The 19467-nt window shown below is 47.9% G+C and overlaps 1 protein-coding gene across 1 annotated transcript in view; it reads left to right on the top strand.

Annotated features, from left to right (window-relative positions):
- Positions 1 to 18854, top strand: part of LOC144489813 (B-cell CLL/lymphoma 9-like protein) — a gene marked incomplete at its 3' end in the record, with an annotated part of 37448 nt that extends 18594 nt beyond the window's left edge. The window contains exon 3 of the mRNA XM_078207661.1: positions 18475 to 18854. Coding sequence (XP_078063787.1) covers positions 18475 to 18854 — 380 coding nt within the window. The remainder of the gene's footprint in view (positions 1 to 18474) is intronic.
- Positions 18855 to 19467: the final 613 nt, after the last annotated feature.

Here is a 19467-nt window from a genome sequence, read left to right as displayed (position 1 = left end):
GCAGATAGGAGCTGGCACTGAGATCAAAAAGACCAAATGAATGGGGAGTAAAATAGGGCTGGAAGATTCACCTGGCTTGAGGGAGAAATCTCCAATAAGTCATGCACCATGTGAAACGATTCTGGAGTTAAAACTTTCTGGGCTGGAAAAAAGGATCGGAAGTAAACCCTTGGGAGCGAGGAATGTCAACCTAAAATATAATGTTTACCTGTGTTTTTTTTTTCCAGTTATGTTATGTTAAAAGTTCTGATCTATGGTTTAAAATATATGTTGCCTACAAAAATAATGTTTTTCAATCCTGCTTTTAGTCTATTTGTTACAGAAAACATATTAAAATGTGAAATCTTGTCACCCTTTCATGTGAACACACACTGACTCTCACTGGGGTACGGGTCCCACACACACTGACTCTCACTGGGGTACGGGTTCCACACACTGACTCTCACTGGGGTAAGGGTTCCACACACACTGACTCTCACTGGGGTACGGATCCCCCACACACTGACTCTCACTGGGGTACGGGTTCCATACACACTGACTCTCACTGGGGTACGGGTTCCACACACACTGATTCTCACTGGGGTACAGGTTCCACACACACTGACTCTCACTGGGGTACAGGTTCCACACACACTGACTCTCACTGGGGTACAGGTCCCACACACACTGACTCTCACTGGGGTACGGGTTCCATACACACTGACTCTCATTGGGGTACGGGTTCCATACACACTGACTCTCACTGGGGTACGGGTTCCATGCACATTGACTCTCACTGGGGTACGGGTCCCACACACACTGTAAGATAGAACAGGAGGTAAGAGAGGAGGAGGAGTTGCACTTTTGATTAGGGAAAACATCACGGCCGTGCTGTGAGGGGATGTATCCGACGGTTCAGCCACTCAGTCTATATGGGTGGGAACTGAGAAATAAGAAGGGAGAGATCACTTTGATCGGGCCCCAAATAGTCAGCGGGAAATTGATGAGCAAATATGTAAGGAGATTACAGATAGCTCCAAGAAAAATAGAGTGGCAATAGTAGGGGATTTTAAATTTCCCAACATTGACTGGGACAGCCATAGTATTAGAGGGTTGGATGGAGAGAAATTTGTTGAGAGTATTCAGGAGGAATTTCTCATTCAGTATGTGGATGGCCCGACTAGAGAGGGGGCAAAACTTGACCTCCTCATGGGAAATAAGGAAGGGCAGGTGACAGAAGTGTTAGTGAGGGATCACTTTGGGACCAGTGACCATAATTCCATTAGTTTTAAGATAGCTATGGAGAATGATAGGTCTGGCCCAAAAGTTAAAATTCTAAATTGGGGCAAGGCCAATTTTGATGGTATCAGGCAGGAACTTTCAAAAGTTAATTGGGGGAGTCTGTGGGAAGGCAAAGGGACGTCTGGTAAGTGGCAGGCTTTCAAAAGTGTGTTAACCAGGGTTCAGGGTAAACACATTCCTCTTAGAGTGAAGGGCAAGGCTGGCAGAAGTAGGGAACCCTGGATGACTCAGGATATTGAGGCCCTGGTCAAGAAGAAGAAAGAGGAACATGACATGCATAGGCTGCGGGGATCAAGTGAATCCCTTCAAGAGTATAGGGGGTGCAGGAGTAGAGTTCAGAGAGAAATCAGGAGGGCAAAAAGGAGACACGAGATTGTTTTGGCAGATAAGGCAAAGGAGAATCCAAAGAGCTTCTACAAATACATAAAGGGCAAAAGAGTAACTAGGGAGAGAGTAGGGCCTCTTAAGGATCAACAAGGTCATCAATGTGCGGATCCACAAGAGAGGGGTGAGATCCTAAATGAATATTTCTCATCAGTATTTACTATTGAGAAAAGCATGGATTTTAGGGAACTTGGGGAAATAAATAGTGATGTCTTGAGGAGTGTACATATTGCAGAGAAGGAGGTGCTGGAAGTTTTAAAGCGCATCAAGGTAGATAAATCCCCGGGATCTGATGAAGTGTATCCCAGGATATTGTGGGAGGCTGGGGAGGAAATTGCGGGTCCCCTAGCTGAGATATTTGAATCGTCGATAGTCACGGGTGAGGTGCCTGAAGATTGGAGACTGGCAAATGTTGTGACTTTGTTTAAAAAGGGTTGCAGGGAAAAGCCTGGGAACTACAGGCCGGTGAGCCTCACATCTGTGGTGGGTAAGTTGTTGGAAGGTATTTTGAGAGACAGGAACTACAGGCATTTAGAGACGCAAGTACTGATTAGGGACAGTCAGCAAGGCTTTGTGAGTGGAAAATCATGTCTCATAAATTTGATTGAGGTTTTTGAAGGGTAACCAAGAAGGTCGATGAGGGCAGTGCAGTTAATATCTACATGGACTTTAGCAAGGTCTTTGACAAGGTACCGCATGGTAGGTTGTTGCATAAGGTTTAATCTCATGGGATCCAGGGTGAGGTATCTAAATGGATACAAAATTGGCTTCTTGACAGAAGCCAGAGAGTGGTTATAGAGGGTTGTTTTTCAAACTGGAGGCCTGTGACCAGCGGTGTGCCTCAGGGATCAGTGCTGGATCCACTGTTACTTGTCATTTATATTCATGATTTGGATGAGAATATAGGAGGCATGGTTAGTAAGTTTGCAGATGACACCAGGATTGGTGGCATAGTGGACAGTGAAGAAAGTTATCTCCAGTTGCAACGGGATCTTGTTCAATTGGGCCAGTGGGTTGACGAATGGCAGATGGAGTTTAATTTAGACAAATGCGAGGTGATGCATTTTGGTAGATTGAACCAGGGCAGGATTTACTCAGTTAATGGTAGGGCATTGGGGAGAGTTACAGAACAAAGAGATCTAGGGGTACATGTTCATAGCTCCTTGAAAGTGGAGTCACAGGTGGACAGAGTGGTGAAGAAGGCATTCGGCATGCCTGGTTTCATCGGTCAGAACATTGAATCCAGGAGTTGGGACGTCTTGTTGAAGTTGCACAAGACATTGGTCAGGCCACATTTGGAACACCGTGTGCAGTTCTGGTCACCCTATTATAGAAAGTTTATTATTAAACTAGAAAGAGTGCAGAAAAAATTTACTAGGATGCTACCGGGACTTGATGGTTTGAGTTATAAGGAGAGGCTGGATAGACTGGGACTTTTTTCTCTGGAGCATAGGAGGCTATGGGGTGATCTTATAGAGGTCTATAAAATAATGAGGGGCACAGATCAGCGAGATAGTCAATATCTTTTCCCAAAGGTAGAGGACTCTAAAACTAGAGGGCATTGACTTAAGGGGAGAGATACAAAAGCATCCAGTGGGGCAATTTTTTCACACAGAGCGTGGTGAGTGTCTGGAACAAGCTGCCAGAGGTAGTAGTAGAGGCAGGTACAATTTTGTCTTTTAAAAAGCATTTAGATAGTTACGTGGGTAAGATGGGTATTGAGGGATATGGGCCAAATGCAGGCAATTGGGATTAGCTTAGGGGTTTTTAAAAAAAAGGGCGGCATGGACAAGTTGGGCCGAAGGACCTGTTTCCATGCTGTAAACCTCTATGACTCTCACTGGGGTACAGGTTCCACACACACTGACTCTCACTGGGGTTCCATTGGTTCTGGTCCTTGGTTTGTTGGTTCAATCGGGTTTAGCGAGTGGAGTCATGGGTAGAGACCCAGGCTGATAGAGCCCCTTCTCCCTTCGCGACTCCAGTTCTAGAACTGCACGGATAGGAACTCCTAACACTACACAAAAACTCAAAAAGTTCTCTCCCTGTTGGAAGATCAGGGAATGTCTCCCTGAACTTTGTAGCACGTTGTATCCCTGCAAACATATTCACAGATTAGCTTTGATCAGTCCATTGCTTTTTGGTTAATCAAACCCACCTTCTCCCCGTATCCCTTCATCCCACCAGCTCTCATTCTCTGCAACCTCTTCCCCAGAAACCTAACGTCTTGTACTTTTATGCTGCCTGTCCCTCTTCACTCACTTTACAATTCCATCAGCCATTCCCCCCCACTTGCCCTGTATTTAGGGGGTTTGTGTGGGCGTGTGTGTGTGTGAGAGAGTGTGTGTAGCAACATACTATGCATAGTGTGGGAAGCAGGGTGAGTGTTACTGGAAGGTCTGTGGGGCTGGGCAGACACGGTGTGGGGGGGGGCATTCCCTGCTGTTTGGAGGTTACTGTGATTCACACTGGTCCCTGACTCAGCAGCTGGCCCAGAGTGAGTGGGCAGGTGTGTGGGTGTGGAAATCCCCTGTCCACTGATATTCACACCACGAGAGCCCGAGAGTATTCTGGGCACCCTGAGTGTGGGTGGAGCGGTGGGACTGATTAAACCCAAGAGAGTGAAATCCATCTGTTGCCTGGTGGGCATTCCGTGCACTGAGCAGTCAGGCCACGGTGGAGACCCCAGAGGGTCAGGCCGCGGCAGGGAACCTGGTGGGGGTGGGGGGTCAGGCCACGGCGGGGACCCCGGGGGGTCAGGCCACGGCGGGGACCCCAGGGGGGTGGGGGCGGTCAGGCCGCGGCGGAGACCCCGGGGGGGGGGGTCAGGCCACGGCAGAGACCCGGGGGGGGGGGGGGGGGGGGGGGGGTCAGGCCACGGCAGGGACCCGGGGGGGGGGGGGTCAGGCCATGGCGGAGACCCGGGGGGGGGGGGTGGAGGGTCAGGCCACGGCGGGGACCCGGGGGGGGGTGGGGGGGTCAGGCCACGGCAGGGACCCGGGGGGGGGTGGGGGGGTCAGGCCGCGGCGGGGACCCGGGGGGGGTGGGGGAGCCGTGGGGGGGTGGGGGTCAGGCCGCGGCAGGGACCCGGTGGGGGGTGGGGGGGTCAGGCCGCGGCAGGGACCCGGGGGGGGGGGGGGGGGGGGTCAGGCCATGGCGGAGACCCGGGGGGGGGGGTGGAGGGTCAGGCCACGGCGGGGACCTGGGGGGGGGGGGGGGGGGTCAGGCCGCGGCGGGGACCCGGGGGGGGTGGGGGGGTGGGGGTCAGGCCGCGGCAGGGACCCCGGGGGGGGGGGGGGGGGGGGTGGGGAGGTCAGGCCGCGGCGAGGACCCCTGTTAATATCACATTGGGCAGGTTAACAGCTGAAGGGTATCAGTTTGAGCACAGACTTCACCCCCATTGCCCCTGACCCTTGGACAGACCGTGTGGGGCAGAGAGAGGGAGGGGGGGCCGCATTGTTAATCTGTTCCTGCGTCTGACCAAGATGCCCATTAACGTGTCCAGGCAGCGGGCAGTCTCGGGGGTGTCTGACCTGACTGCCTGCCCCTTTTCCATGGCAATGTTTGTGGTCAGGTGTCCCTGGCGAGGGAGCACGTGATGTCTTCCGTGACCACTGGGCAGCGCGAGGGGCTGAGATCCATCATCGGCCACGGAAAACCATTCACATTGAATTAGCAAAGATTCTCTGTTGAGTTTGTTACCGTGCGCCATCCGGAGCTGTCACCCTGCTTTCATTTATTTCATTGATGTATTTTATCAAAAGAACGTATAAATAGGAGAGAGTGGTGAGTCTGAGTGAGTCAGTCTCTCTCTGTAAAGGTCCGTGAGCTGCTTTGAGCTTCACTAACTGGCTTGGATCGATTCACACTGCCCACCGCTTCCGTCCCCCACCCTGGACTCTGCCCAACTCCTGGGACGTAGATTCCATTTTTATTTTTAGTCATTGGTCAGGGTATCGCTGGCTGGGCCAACATGAATTGCCCGGGCAGTTGAAAGTCAGCCACATTGCTGTGGCTCTGGAGTCACATGTAGGCCAGGCCGGATCAGGACAGCAGATTTCCCTCCCTAAAGGACATCAGTGAATCAGGATTTTATGATAATCAACAACATGGGCATCATTAGAATTTTAATTCCTGATTTTTTAATTGAATTTATATTTCACCATCTGCTGTGGTGGGATTCGAACCTGCTTCCCAGCCGCACTATCCTGGGTGCCTGGGTTACTAATCCTGTGAAACCACCAGTATGCCACCACCTCCCCCAACTTCCTCCAATTCCTTTTCTCCTCTCAATATTCTAAATCTAGTCTATACTGGAATGTGAATCTGGGGCTGTTGGCCATGTTTGGCAGGGGGGGGGTTTGATCTTTCCCGATGTTCTCGATCAGTTTAAAGCTCCCTCTTCGTTTGGCCTTGTTCAGCCCCAGCCTTACAGTTTGATGAACTGTTTGACAATGGGGTGAGTTCGCAGTGACAAAGCTCCGTTGTGAAATGGGGTTTTTTGTGTGTGTGTGTTTTGGTAGGGAGGGAGTCGGTGAAGTTCAGGCTGTGTTTAAAGGGCGGATTGCTGTTAATGGGGGTGAATGTGCCAGGTACGGGAGGATGGAGTAGCTTCAACAGTCAGTGTTAGAGAGAGAGAGAAAACTAACCAGGTCCTTTGTTTATGCCTGAGAAGAAGGGTCTGAGTGACTGAATTCCACACATATAAATCGTGTAGCGACAGGCTGCTGGTTTCAGGCGTGAGTCATGCTTGCATTTGAAGTGAGCTATTGAGGGGAGGAAGCTGTGCAGATGCAAAGATTTCAGCCTCTGAATGTAGGCAAGCAGCCGGTTAGGAGTGCGAGTGACCAGAGTCATATCAGCCACCTAATGTGCAGCTACAAGCACATGTCAGTGGGATAAGAGAAACCGGGTGTTGTGCTGTGAGCTGCTGAGAGTGCCGGCTTCACAGTGCAGAGCTGTCTAGTGGGTGAGTACAGAAATGCCTTTTGATTGTCTAACAAAAGGGGAAAGGTTGAGCGACTGATCTCTGTTAATATTCCAGCAAACGTCGTGAAGTTTTTTTTGTTGAAGTTATTGTGCTGCTTTCTGTTGATTATTTATTGAATATATTTGAAGGTTGACAGATTCCGTGTCCCAGTCACTGATGAGTGTCCCAGGTCGCAGAGTGCATTTAGAAGTAGAATATTCATAGCTTTTAAACTGTGTAAGCGCAGTCTCACCGGAGCCACATGGAACTGCTGCTGTGAGCTGTGTGACAGTGCACTGAACAGGCCAGGGGCCAAAAGGAAGATTGCATTTATATAGCACCCCTCTGAATCACAGGACATCCCAAAGCGCCTGACAGTCATTTGGTATTTCTGAACTGCAGTTACTGTTGTAATGTAAAAAAGGCAGCAATCAGTTTGTGCACAGCAAGTTCTGTGATGATGATCTATTTGTGGTTTCGCTCATGAGATAAATATTGACAGACGTTGGGGAATAAAACCCCTGCTCTTTAAATAGTGTCATGGAATTGATGATGTCCTTAATGCCCACTTGCAAGGACAGTACAAGGCCTTGGTTTAAGATGTTACCTCTGACAGTGCAGCACTCCCTCAGTCCTGCACTGTGTCCACCTGGAGTTTTGAGCTCAAGTCCCTGGAGCGGGATTTGAACTCCCGACATTCTGTCTCGGAGGTGAGAGTGCTCCTCACTGAGCCACAGCTGACAGGTGAGCTGTGTGTGAGGCCATAACACTCGACGTACAGCTGTGACAGTCAGTGGTCAGTGTTTAATTGGTCAGTTTCTGAAACCGGACTTGAGGGGAATAAATGCTGCAATGATTACTGCTGAACCCGAGGATTGGGAGCGAATTAGAGCCCAGATAAGGATGGCTAAAAGAACGCTAAAGAGGGAGAAACTGGAGCGAGAGTAAACTCGCAAGAAATATGAAAACAGAGTCAAAGCTTCCACAAGCAAGAGGGTTATCTAAAGCCAGCATTAGTCATTTGGGGGGGTGGGGAGGGACTGGTACTGGGGAATTAATAGTGGGAAAGAAGGAAATGGCAGAGACTTTGAACATGCATTTTGCATCTGTCTTCACAGTGGAAAACACTAGAAGCCTTGCAGGATTAGAAGAAAATTCAGAGTTAAATTGTAGGGAGGTAATTAAAACAACCATTATCATTAGGAAAAAAGCACTCGGAAAGTTAATGGGACTCGAAGCTGACAAGACCCCTGGATCTCTTGGGCTATATCCTAACGTCTGACAAGAAGCGCCACGGAAATGGTGGACACATTGGTTATAATCTTCTAAAATTCCTCAGATTCTGGAAAAGTTCCAGTGAATTGGAAAGCCACAAATGTAGCACCTCTGTTCAAGAGGCAGGGGACGGAGAGCAGGGGACGGAGAGCAGGGGACTATTGGCCAGTCAGCCTAACATTTGTGATTGGGGAAAATGCGAAAATCCATTCTTATTGTAGCAGCAACAGGGCATTTAGAAAATTGTCTCCCAATCCGACAGTCACCGTGGTTTGCGAACAGGAATTTGTCTCCGATAAATTTATTAGAATTCTTTGAGAATGTAGCAAGCAGGATGAGTAAAGGGGAACCTGTAGATTTGGTGCATTTGGATTTCCAAAAGCATTGGTTAAGGTGCCACATGAAAGGTTATTGGACATGGTGTTGGCAAGGATAGAGGATTGGCCAGCTAATGGGAAACGAGTTGGGGTAAATGGATCATTTTCAGTTGGGGTACCACTGCGATCAGGCCTCAACTAGTTACGATGTATGTTAATGACTTGGATGACTATATTGTAACCAGATTTGTAGATGATACAAAGATAGGTAGGAAAGCAAGTTGTGAAGAGTCTGTAAAGAGACATGGATAAGTGATGTGAGCCGGCAAGAATTTGGGCAGATGGAGTATAACGTGGGAAAGTGTGAGGTTGTCCACTTTGGCAGGAAGGGTTAAAAAAAAACAGAATATCCTGGTAAAAGCAAATTACTGAAGATGCTGGAACCTGAAACAAAAACAGAAAATGCTGGAAAATCTCAACAGTTCTGACAGCACAAGTGGAAAGAGAACAGAGCCAACGTTTCGAGACTGGATGACCCTTCGTCAGAGCTAAAGAGAACTGGAGATTTATCTGAGATTTATACCGTTGTCGGGGAGGGGGGTGATGGAGCAGTAGGGGCTGGATACAGGGCCCAGCGATAGCTGGAGGCTAGGAAGAGATTGACAGATGTCATGGAGAAAAAGACAAAGGGACTGTAAATGGTGGCAATCATGGCTGAGAGTGATACTGATGGCGGCTGATTCAGAGATCAGAATGTGTTAATGGCAGAACAAAGATCAGCAAAGTGTCAAAGGACAACCTGGGACAGGTAAGAGGCAGCCCGAGTGGGGAGGAGAGATGGTGCTAAGGGAAAAAAGATGGTAAGCGGAATTTTTAAAAAGGGAATAGAAAAATAAATCAATGAAAATAAATTGATAGAAATAAAAAATGGATCAGTGCTGGGACCCTGACCGTTCGTTATAGACATAAACAATATTGATGATAATGTGGGGGATGATCAGGAAGTTTGCAGGATGACACCAGAATTAGTGGGCTGGTTAACAGTGAAAAAAAGATGGTCATAGGTTACAAGAAGATATAGGTTGATTGGTCAGATTGGTAGAGCAGTGCCAGGTGGTATTTAACCCTGATAAGTGCGCGGTGATGCACTTTAGAAGAAGAAATAAGATGAGGGGATAGTAAATGAATGGCAGGACACTGGGAAGCTCAGAGGAACAGATGGATTGTGGGGTACTTATTCACAGATCCCTGAAGTCGGCAGAGCACGGGAATGGGATAGCTAAGAAAGCACATGGGACACTTGCTTTTATCAGTCATGTCATAGAGTATAGCGTTGGTCAGGCCACAGCTGGAGTACTGTGTGCAGTTCTGGTCACCTCACTGTAGGAAGGATGTGATTGCACTGGAGAGGGTACAGAGGAGATTCACCAGGATGTTGCCTGGCTTGGAGAATTTAAGCTACAAGGTGAGACTGGATGGGCTTAGAACATAGAACATTACAGCGCAGTACAGGCCCTTCGGCCCTCGATGTTGCGCCGACCAGTGAAACCAATCTAAAGCCCATCTAACCTACACTATTCCAATATCATCCATATGTTTATCCAATAACCATTTGAATGCTCTTAATGTTGACGAGTCCACTACTGCTGCAGGCAGGGCATTCCACGCCCTTACTACTCTCTGAGTAAAGAACCTACCTCTAACATCTGTCCTATATCTCTCACCCCTCAATTTAAAGCTGGATTGTTTTCTTTAGTAAGAAGTTTAACAACACCAGGTTAAAGTCCAACAGGTTTATTTGGTAGCAAAAGCCACACAAGCTTTCGAAGCTCTAAGCCCCTTCTTCAGGTGAGTGGGAATTCTGTTCACAAACAGAACTTATAAAGACACAGACTCAATTTACATGAATAATGGTTGGAATGCGAATACTTACAACTAATCCAGTCTTTAAGAAACAAAACAATGGGAGTGGAGAGAGCATCAAGACAGGCTAAAAAGATGTGTATTGTCTCCAGACAAGACAGCCAGTGAAACTCTGCAGGTCCACGCAGCTGTGGGAGTTACAAATAGTGTGACATGAACCCAATATCCCGGTTGAGGCCGTCCTTGTGTGTGCGGAACTTGGCTATCAGTTTCTTTATTTTGTTTTCTTTAGAGCAGAGAAGGCTGAGGGACATGATTGAGGTGTATAAGATTATGAGAGGTATGGACAGGGTGAATGGGGAGCAGCTGTTCCCCTTGGTTGAGGGGTCAATCACGAGGGGGCAGAGTTTTACAGTAAGGGGCAGGAGATTCAGAGGGGGTTTGAGAATTTTCTTTCACTTGGAGGGTGCTGGGAATCTGGAATGCTCTCCCTGGGAAGGTCATGGAGGCTGGAAACCTTACAACCTTTAAAAAGAATTAGGATGAGCACTTGAAATTTCATAACATTCAAGGATATAGGACAAGTGCAGGAAAATGGGATTAGCGCGCCTTTAGTAATAGTTATTGTTGGTGCAGACTCGATGGGCCGAAGGGTCTTTTCTGCACTGTATGACTCAGAGAGTTCACAGTCTGAAGTTGCTGAACTCAGAGTTAAGTCTGGAAAGCTATAACGTGTCTAATCAGAAGATGAGGTGTTTGTGTTGGGCTTCTCTAGAACTGGAATATCCTGGTGGACAGCCAGCATGGTTTAAGGTTGGAAAGATCTCCCAAAATAATGGTTAGTAAGCTATAATTCTGATATTTTTGTATCAATACCAAAGATTCTTCCTCTGAAACCTGAGTTTTGTCAATGATTTTGCTTCAAGTCTGGAAGGAGCTGGAACAACTCGCATGGCGACACCAGATTTATCAAAATTTGTCGGCAGAGTTCCTCATGAAAATCCCTCGTTAATGGGATTAGGGGGAGCGATATTAAACCGGATCCAGCAGTTTGTAACCAGCAGAAGACAAACAGTGATGGGAAACCATCCTCGCTGTGAGGCCAGCTCCAGAGTTCCCCAGGGAACGATGTTGGAACCTTTTTTCTTCTTGATATACATAAATGACCTTTCCAACCAGTCAGAAAAATGTGCGAGTATTTGCAGACGACTTAATGGTTTACCCGTCAGGAAAAACTCCAGATCGTGTCAATTCACTGCAAGGTGAGAGTCTGCAATTGCAAAAAATGGGAGGGCAAGTAGAGATGGCATTCAGTGCAAATAATGAGATGTCCTGTGCATCGCTCCACCAACGGATAGCTTTAAGCTCTGGAATCAAATTCTCCAACAAGTAAATATCCAACCATACATGGAAGTTCATCGCAAAACTAATCTTCAATGTGGATTCTACGTTTGGCAGATAACATCCAACTCGAGCAGGGTTCTCGGATTTCTGAGGAGGAATCTTTAATATACAACAAAAATTTCAAGAGTTATTGATTACCGAACGTTTGTTTGTCCAATCCTGGACTGTGCAAGTTGTGTGTGGGATCTTTATGTGGCGAGAGATATAAATAAGATTGCAGCAATCCAAGGACATACCGCATGGATCAGTGTCAAATCCATCATCAAAGATTTGGAATGGGAGTCACTGCAGGAAAGGAGGGTGAGGAACACACTGACTACGTTCTATAGACAATGGAATGGACTGGTGGCAATTGACAGAAACAAGTAGCTGGTGCCCCCCCAACAGTAACTAAATATGAGGTAACCCTCCGCACAAACTACTAAGACCATTTGTTTCCAAGACAGTGATTTAACAACCTTTCTTCCCCAGGGCAATCCCACAATGGAACAAGCTCCCAAAGGAAATAGTCACAGCCCCATCACTGGAAATCTTCAACACCTACCTTTGGATTTCCAGCGATTTCCTTTGGGGGCGGAGCTGGTTCCAATAATTATTTCCATTAATGATTTTCGTTATCCGCACAGCCACCTCAGCCACTCCTTCCTGGTTTAGCCAGCACCACCCAGGTAAATATTGGCAGAACCCGGATGCTAGCCTGTAATGCTGACACAACCAAAGCAGAAATCAAAGTCTTATTGAAATGGAGAGAGACTGCAGAATGCAGCGGTTACAGAGGGATCTGGGCATCTTTGTGCGTGGGGGGGCAGCGGTACAGAGGGATCTGGGCATCTTTGTGCGTGGGGGGGCAGCGGTACAGAGGGATCTGGGCATCTTTGTTCATGGGGAGGGCAGCGGTTACAGAGGGATCTGGGCATCTTTATGCGTGGGGGGGCAGCGGTACAGAGGGATCTGGGTATCTTTATGCATGGGGGGGCAGCAGTACAGAGGGATCTGGGCATCTTCATGCATGGGGGGGGCAGCGGTACAGAGGGATCTGGGCATCTTTATGCATGGGGGGGCAGCGGTGTGGTGGTATTTTCACTGGATTAATAGTCCAGAAACTCAGGGAAAGATCTGGGTCCCCAGGTTTGAATCTCACCACTGCAGATAGGAGCATTATCGCTAGACTATTAATCCAGAAACTCAGCTAATGTTCTGAGGACCCGGGTTCGAATCCCGCCACGGCAGATGGTGGAATTTAAATTCAAATTTTAAAAATCTGGAATTAAGAATCTACTGATGACCATGAAACCATTGTCGATTGTCGGAAAAACCCTTCTGGTTCACTAATGTCCTTTAGGGAAGAAAATCTGCCGTCCTTACCTGGTCTGGCCTACATGTGATTCCAGAGCCACAGCAATGTGGTTGACTCTCAACTAACCTCAGGCAACTGGGGATGGGCTATAAATGCTGGCCAGCCGGCGACACCCGCATCCCACTAACAAATAACAAAATAATGAATCACTAAAAGCTAACGTGCAGGTTCAACAAATAATTCGGAAGGCAAACGGGATGTTGACCTTTAGTGCACAGGAAATAGAATATAAAAATAATGAAATCTTGCTAAAGGACATTGGTGAAACTGCATCTAGAGTTGTGTACAGTTTTGGTCTTTTTACTTACGGAAGGGGTATACTTGCATGAGGAGCAGTTGAAAGAAGGTTCACTAGGATGATTCTTAAGATGAAGGACTTTGTCTTATGAGGCAAGGTTGAGCAGGTTTGGGCTGTACTCATTGGAGTTGGGAAGAATGAGAGATGACCTTATTGAAACATTTGCTATATGTCAATATTGACGTAGAATTTGACTTTGAAATTCAAAGTTCCTCCAAAAACAATGGTGGATTTGCCTGCTGAGTATAACACTGACCATTGTTGTGGGTGGTCACCATTTTGAATTGTCATTGGCCTCGGACGCACTGACTGGGCACGTCTTAAACTCCATCGCCTGTCTGATCCCTTCTGCCCTAAGGTTTGGGTAAGTAAAACATGCATTTGTGGGCTGAGGAATTGAGCTGACTACTTGCTGTTGGTCACCGGTGCTCCTTTGATTCAAGGATGTGTCTCCCGATGGTGGTGAGCTTCTGCCCTGGGTCGCCTTGTGACTGAACAGGCTGAATCTCAACCCATCGATGTTTGGTCGCATGAACAGGATGTCCCGTCAGGCAGTGGGATCAGAGTGCAGGATTTACTTCCTTTTTTACCATCTCTGTCACTGCGATGCCGCATCATTAAAACACTGTAACTCAAAGCGTGTTAAAACACTGTGACTCAAAGCGTGTTAAAACACTGTAACTCAAAGCGTGTTAAAACACTGTAACTCAAAGCGTGTTAAAACGCTGTGACTCAAAGCGTGATGCAGCTTGACGAATATGTTGTCGCCATTTTGAACAATAGGTAATAAACTCCACCCAGTCATTATTGTCAATGCTGCTGCACTTCAAAGAGAGCTCCAGGGTGTCCTTGAAGCATTTTCCTTTTCCTTCTGGAGTGTTGACCATTAAAGATTTTAGAAAACAAGACCTGGTGTGGGAGACATTTTTCACCCACCCAGACACAGTGTAGGAGTTTAGCCTGAATGCTGTGGAGTTGGTTTCAAGGACATTAGTGTTCAACAGTTCTCTTATTGAATCCAGATGCAGAGGATTTGATTTAATTTATTATTGTCACATGTATTAACATACAGTGAAAAGTATTGTTTCTTGCGCACTATACAGACAAGGCATACCGTTCATAGAGAAGGAAACGAGAGAGTGCAGAATGTAGTGTTACAGTCATGGCTAGGGTGTAGAGAAAGATCAACTTAATGCACGTTGATGGCTGCAGGGAAGAAGCTGTTCTTGAGTCGGTTAGTATGTGACCTCAGACATTTGTATCTTTTTCCCGACAGAGAAAGGTGGACAGAGACTGTCCGGGGTGTGTGGGTCCTTGATTATGCTGCTGCTTTGCCGAGGCAGCGGGAAGTGTAGACAGAGCCAATGGAGGCATTGCTGATGGAATTTCTCTAGTGCTCAGATGTCTCTGATACGCAGTCCAGATCTCACTGCACTGCAGCAGTGTAGTGGATTGCACATCTGGCGCAGAGTGCGCAAAGACACTGTAGTCATCGGCAAACCGTGCATCATGTATGTCTGTGGCAGTCGAGTTTAGTTTGGGCATGGAGACGACTGAGGTTAAAGAGTTTCCCATGGAGATGGTATTTAATACTGAGACCAGAGGGGAGTTGAGCTTGGATGAGGTGAATAAGACCATAAGACATAGGAGCAGAATTAGGCCACTCGGCCCATCGAGTCTGCTCCACCATTCAATCATGGCCGATATTTTTCTCATCCCCATTCTCCTGCCTTTTCCCCATAACCCCTGATCCCCTTATTAATCAAGAACCTAACTATCTCTGTCTCAAAGACACTCAATGACCTGGCCTCCACAGCCTTCTGCGGCAAAGAGTTCCACAGATTCACCACCCTCTGGCTGAAGAAATTCCTCCTCATCTCTGTTTTAAAGGATCGTCCCTTTAGCCTGAGGTTGTGCCCACTGGTTCTAGTTTTTCCTATTAGTGGAAACATCCTCTCCACGTCCAGTCTATAGCTACTGTCAGGTAGATTGTAAATAGTAAGGGGATATCATACAACCTTGCTTGATACAGTCCGGATTTTAAAGGGAATCGTTTCAGATCTCCCACTCAAGACAGCTGCATCATATCGTCATAAAACAATTGTCGGATTCTGATGAAGTCTCTTGGACGTTCAAATCTTTGGAGCACAATCGATGGAGACTCGCGATACTGAGTCAAATGCTTTCGTCAGGTTGATGAATGCAATGAAGAGTTCTGGCGTTGGTCTTGATATTGTCTTGGATTTATCTGGCAACGAAGACCATGTCACGGATTCCTCTGGAAGGTCTAAAGACACGCTCTGTCTCTGGGAGATTTCCTCAGCCACAGGCAGCAGATGATTCGAGGCTGAGCCTGTTTGCAAGGCTGGGATCTTCGGAGAGAGTGAAGAGCCGGATCGGCAACCTGTGCTCCGTTCCGGTGAAGATTCTCTGAGATGTCTCCGTGTGTCCTTGAGTTGACAACTCCCACATTCCCAGCATGTTTCCGCTCCTCCTCCTGCATCGGCACTGTCCGATGTTGGACCCGAGCAGACTCTCACTAGCTGGAATCTGTCTTCCTAAATTCTCTCGACTGTTCCTACCTTTACCTGTTTCTGTCGCTAATTTTCCCTGCTCCATGTGTTACGCTCACTCGCACACTCTCAACATTGATTCAGGGTGGGAGGAGGCGTGGTGCAGTAGTGTTGTCACTGGGCTAGTCATCCGGACACCCAGGTAAATTCTTTGGGGATCTGGGTGTTAATATCCAATGTTGGTGTATGATGGAGGAAAAATACAGCAGCTTGTCTCTTACTTTCAGCAAGTTTATTCCACCTACAGCTGAGCAGAGACAGAAACTCGTGATGGTTTCCCAATCGTAACCATTCCAGCTGTGTCCATTTACGTTGCTTTTTAAAAATTCTTTACTCCATCCTGAAAGTTCCAAAGCCAATGCCCAGAGTGGACCGGGCAAACCCGAATCCATTCCTTGCTTGCTCCTAAAACCAATTCAAAATCCAGTTGAATCTAATTCAAGGTCCCCACAAAAGAGACCAACAAGATCCAAGCTGACATGATAAGGCATTACCCCCCCTATCTTGGGCTCGATCTTAGCCAAAAGGCCGAGAAGTGATCTGGAGGTTGAGCCAATAACCATCACCTGTCTTTAATCGGCAATTTATCTTAACAGTGTCATTGCCCCAGCACAGTGCTTGCTGATACATTGACAATGGGTTCAAATCCCACCCCAACAAAACTTAAATTCAATAAATGAACCTGGAATATAACAGCTAGTCTCAGTGATGGTGACCATGAAACAATGACCAATTGTCGTAAAAATCCATCTGGTTCACAAATATCTTTTGGGGAAGGAAATCTGCCATCCTTACCCGGTCTGGCCTACATGTGACTCCAGAGCCACAGCAATGTGGGTGACTCTTAGCTGCCCTCTGAAATGGCCGAGCGAGATACTCAGTTCAAGGGGAACTGGGGAAGGGTAACAAATTCTGGCCCAACCTGTGACCCATGGGAGAATAAACCTGTACTTTATCTGCTGTCAAACATACGTGACTTACGTGATTGTTAGCTGTGGACCGGTGGGTCACTCTGTTACCTCTGGTTCAGGTTTGTGGGATCCGATCTTTTTCCGGAAACTCGAACACAAGAATCTATTCAGACTCTGCGATGGTGTTTCAGACGAGATATTAAACAAAGGCCCTGCTTACCCTGTGGTACCATTCCAAATAGCAAGGCAGTTTCTCCTGATGCCCTGGACTATATCAATCCCTCAGTCGACCCCACACACACACGCACAACTTACCTGGACATCATCACATTGTTGTTTCTGGGATCTTGCTGTGTGCAAATTGGCTGCTGCATATCCAACATTTCATTGGCTGTAAAAACCAAGTCCTCCTTTGCACCTCCTGTTGGGATCCGTTACCTCAAGCGGAGGGGGAGGCTGCCTCCTGCAGCTGCCTCGGTCTTACCTCCTGGAGCCCTTAGCCAACAGCTAGCCACCATTGAGGAAAGAGCTTTGCTGCCATTGTGACCTCACCCAGCTTTCTGTGTTGCACCGTCTGAAGGATTATTCCCCCCTCCAGCTCCAATCCCTGTTAGTTGGTGCCCATCCTCACCTGCTTTACTCTTCCCACCCCCTCGGCCACAAACCCCCACCCCAGGAATTGGTGTCTTCAAGGCGCCTCCTTCTGCACACACAGGTTTTCAGTGGATTCATGGGATGTGGGATTTATTTGTTGCCCCATCCCTAATTGCCCTTGAGAAGGTGATGGTGAGCTACAGGCTAGCTTTACATTCTCTGGAATGTGGAAAGTTAAAGAGCGATTTGGTCGAGGGGCTTTTTAGGATTTTGAGTGGGATTGGTAGAGGTGGAGATGACGGCGTTGGACTGGGATGGGCACAGTGACGAGTCTCACAATACCAGGTTAAAGCCCAACAGGTTTATTTGGAATCACGAGCTTTCGGAGCGCTGCTCCTTCATCACTGGGATTGGCAAAGTGGAGTGAGGGGAGTGCCCACTGATGCAGGAATTCGGACAATGAGCGTAAACTTCTAAAATCAGAGCCACTTTGAGGAGAAGTTAAGAATCTTGAAGCAAGTGTGGAGTTCTCGCCCACAGAAAGCAGCGATTCAGCTCAGCTAAAATTGTAAATCTGATAATTTTCTGGACAAGGATATAAAAGAATATTCCTGCAAAGAAATTGTATGGATTTAGGATGCACCCCAGCCATGGAACAGAACCATAGAATCCCTCCTGTGCAGAAAGAAGCCATTCGGTCCCTGGCGCTGAGATCTGCAGTGTGAACCATTGTGCCACCATGCCACTGTTAAATCACCCAAACCAGGAAATGCTGTATAAACCCAGCAGCTTCTGTGGAGAGAGAAACAGAGTTAACGTTTTGGAGCTTTGAAAATCTGTTCCTCTCTCCACAGAAGCTGAGTTTTTCCAGCATTTCCTACTTTTATTACGGATCGGCTTTGATATCCGCTGTGGGCCGAGAGCTCGCCAGTGGGGTTAAGTGGGCAGATCAGGGCGTTTCATGCATCAGTGCAGACTCAATGGGCTGAAGGGCCTCTTCTGCATTGTTGTATTCTGCGATCTCTTTGAATGGGGAACAGGCTCGAGGTGCTGAATGGCCTCCTCCTCCTCCTGTTCCCATGATCTGAGTTTGCAAGAAGCCAAGCCTGAACGTTGATGTTTAGTGAGTGATGATTTTGATGCGGTTTTGCGGTTTGTTGCTGTTATGAGTTGTGTTTCTTTCCAGCAGGAGGGGGGGAAGCTGTTGATTGTGTCTGACTGCCTGTTTTAAATCTCTTTTCGTTACAGATTTTCTGAAAACAGTTTGAAAATAAAGCACGAGTCAGAACTCCAGATCCCCCCGGTCCCATCGCCGAAATCTGCGGCCAATCAAATGCACCCGGACAGTAAACTGACCAATCACGGCAAGCCGGTCAACAGCAGCGCCCCGCCACCCAATGTGAGCCAGGCCACGGCCTGTGGCCTGGGCCCCAAAGCAGCGGCAACAGGCAGTCACAGCGGGAAAGCCAGCCAGATCTCCCCGGGAAGCTCGGGATTGAAAGGCAGCCAGAACTCGGTATCCAATCTCGGAGCGTTGAAGGGAAAAGTCAAACGGGAAAGGAGCATCTCTGTGGACTCAGGAGAGCAGCGGGAAACTAGCACACCCGTCATAGACACAGAATCAAAAGGTGGGTTCCTGCAGAGAGGCCGGAATTCCGGAGCACAGGAACGTCAGAACAGCTGGAGGCCACTCTGCCCCATGTTCCTCCATTCCCACAGATAATCGCTGATCTGTAACCGGACTCCACACATCATCCATCATTGTCCTGTCTCCCTTAATACTTCACAAAGTTCCACCGACCTCAATTTTAGCATCAATTACTGTCCACCAAAGAGAGTTTCAAACTTTTACCATCTTTTTGCGTGAAGAAATGTTTCCTAATTTCATCCTGCGAGGTGTCTCTCTATCTTTAGCCCAAGTCCCCTGGTGCCTACGGCAACAGTTTCTCTACTGACCTGCTTAGTTCCCTCGCAGCAGATCAAGGCTGGGGTGCCAATGAATGAGCAGTTACTGATGGAGAGGAGTGAACTTTGGGAGGTGATTGTGGGGTCAGGGAGAGACTGGGGGGGTCAGGGAGAGACTGGGGGGATCAGGGAGAGACTGGGGGGATCAGGGAGAGACTGGGGGGAATCAGGGAGAGACTGGGGGGATCAGGGAGAGACTGGGGGGATCAGGGAGAGACTGGGAGGGGTCAGGGAGAGACTGGGAGGGATCAGGGAGAGACTGGGGGGATCAGGGAG

The sequence above is a fragment of the Mustelus asterias genome, unplaced genomic scaffold, assembly GCF_964213995.1.
Source record: "Mustelus asterias unplaced genomic scaffold, sMusAst1.hap1.1 HAP1_SCAFFOLD_2567, whole genome shotgun sequence".
Classification (NCBI taxonomy): domain Eukaryota; kingdom Metazoa; phylum Chordata; class Chondrichthyes; order Carcharhiniformes; family Triakidae; genus Mustelus; species Mustelus asterias.
The sequence above is the reverse complement of the archived record's forward strand: the minus strand, read 5'-3'. Positions and strand labels throughout refer to the sequence as shown.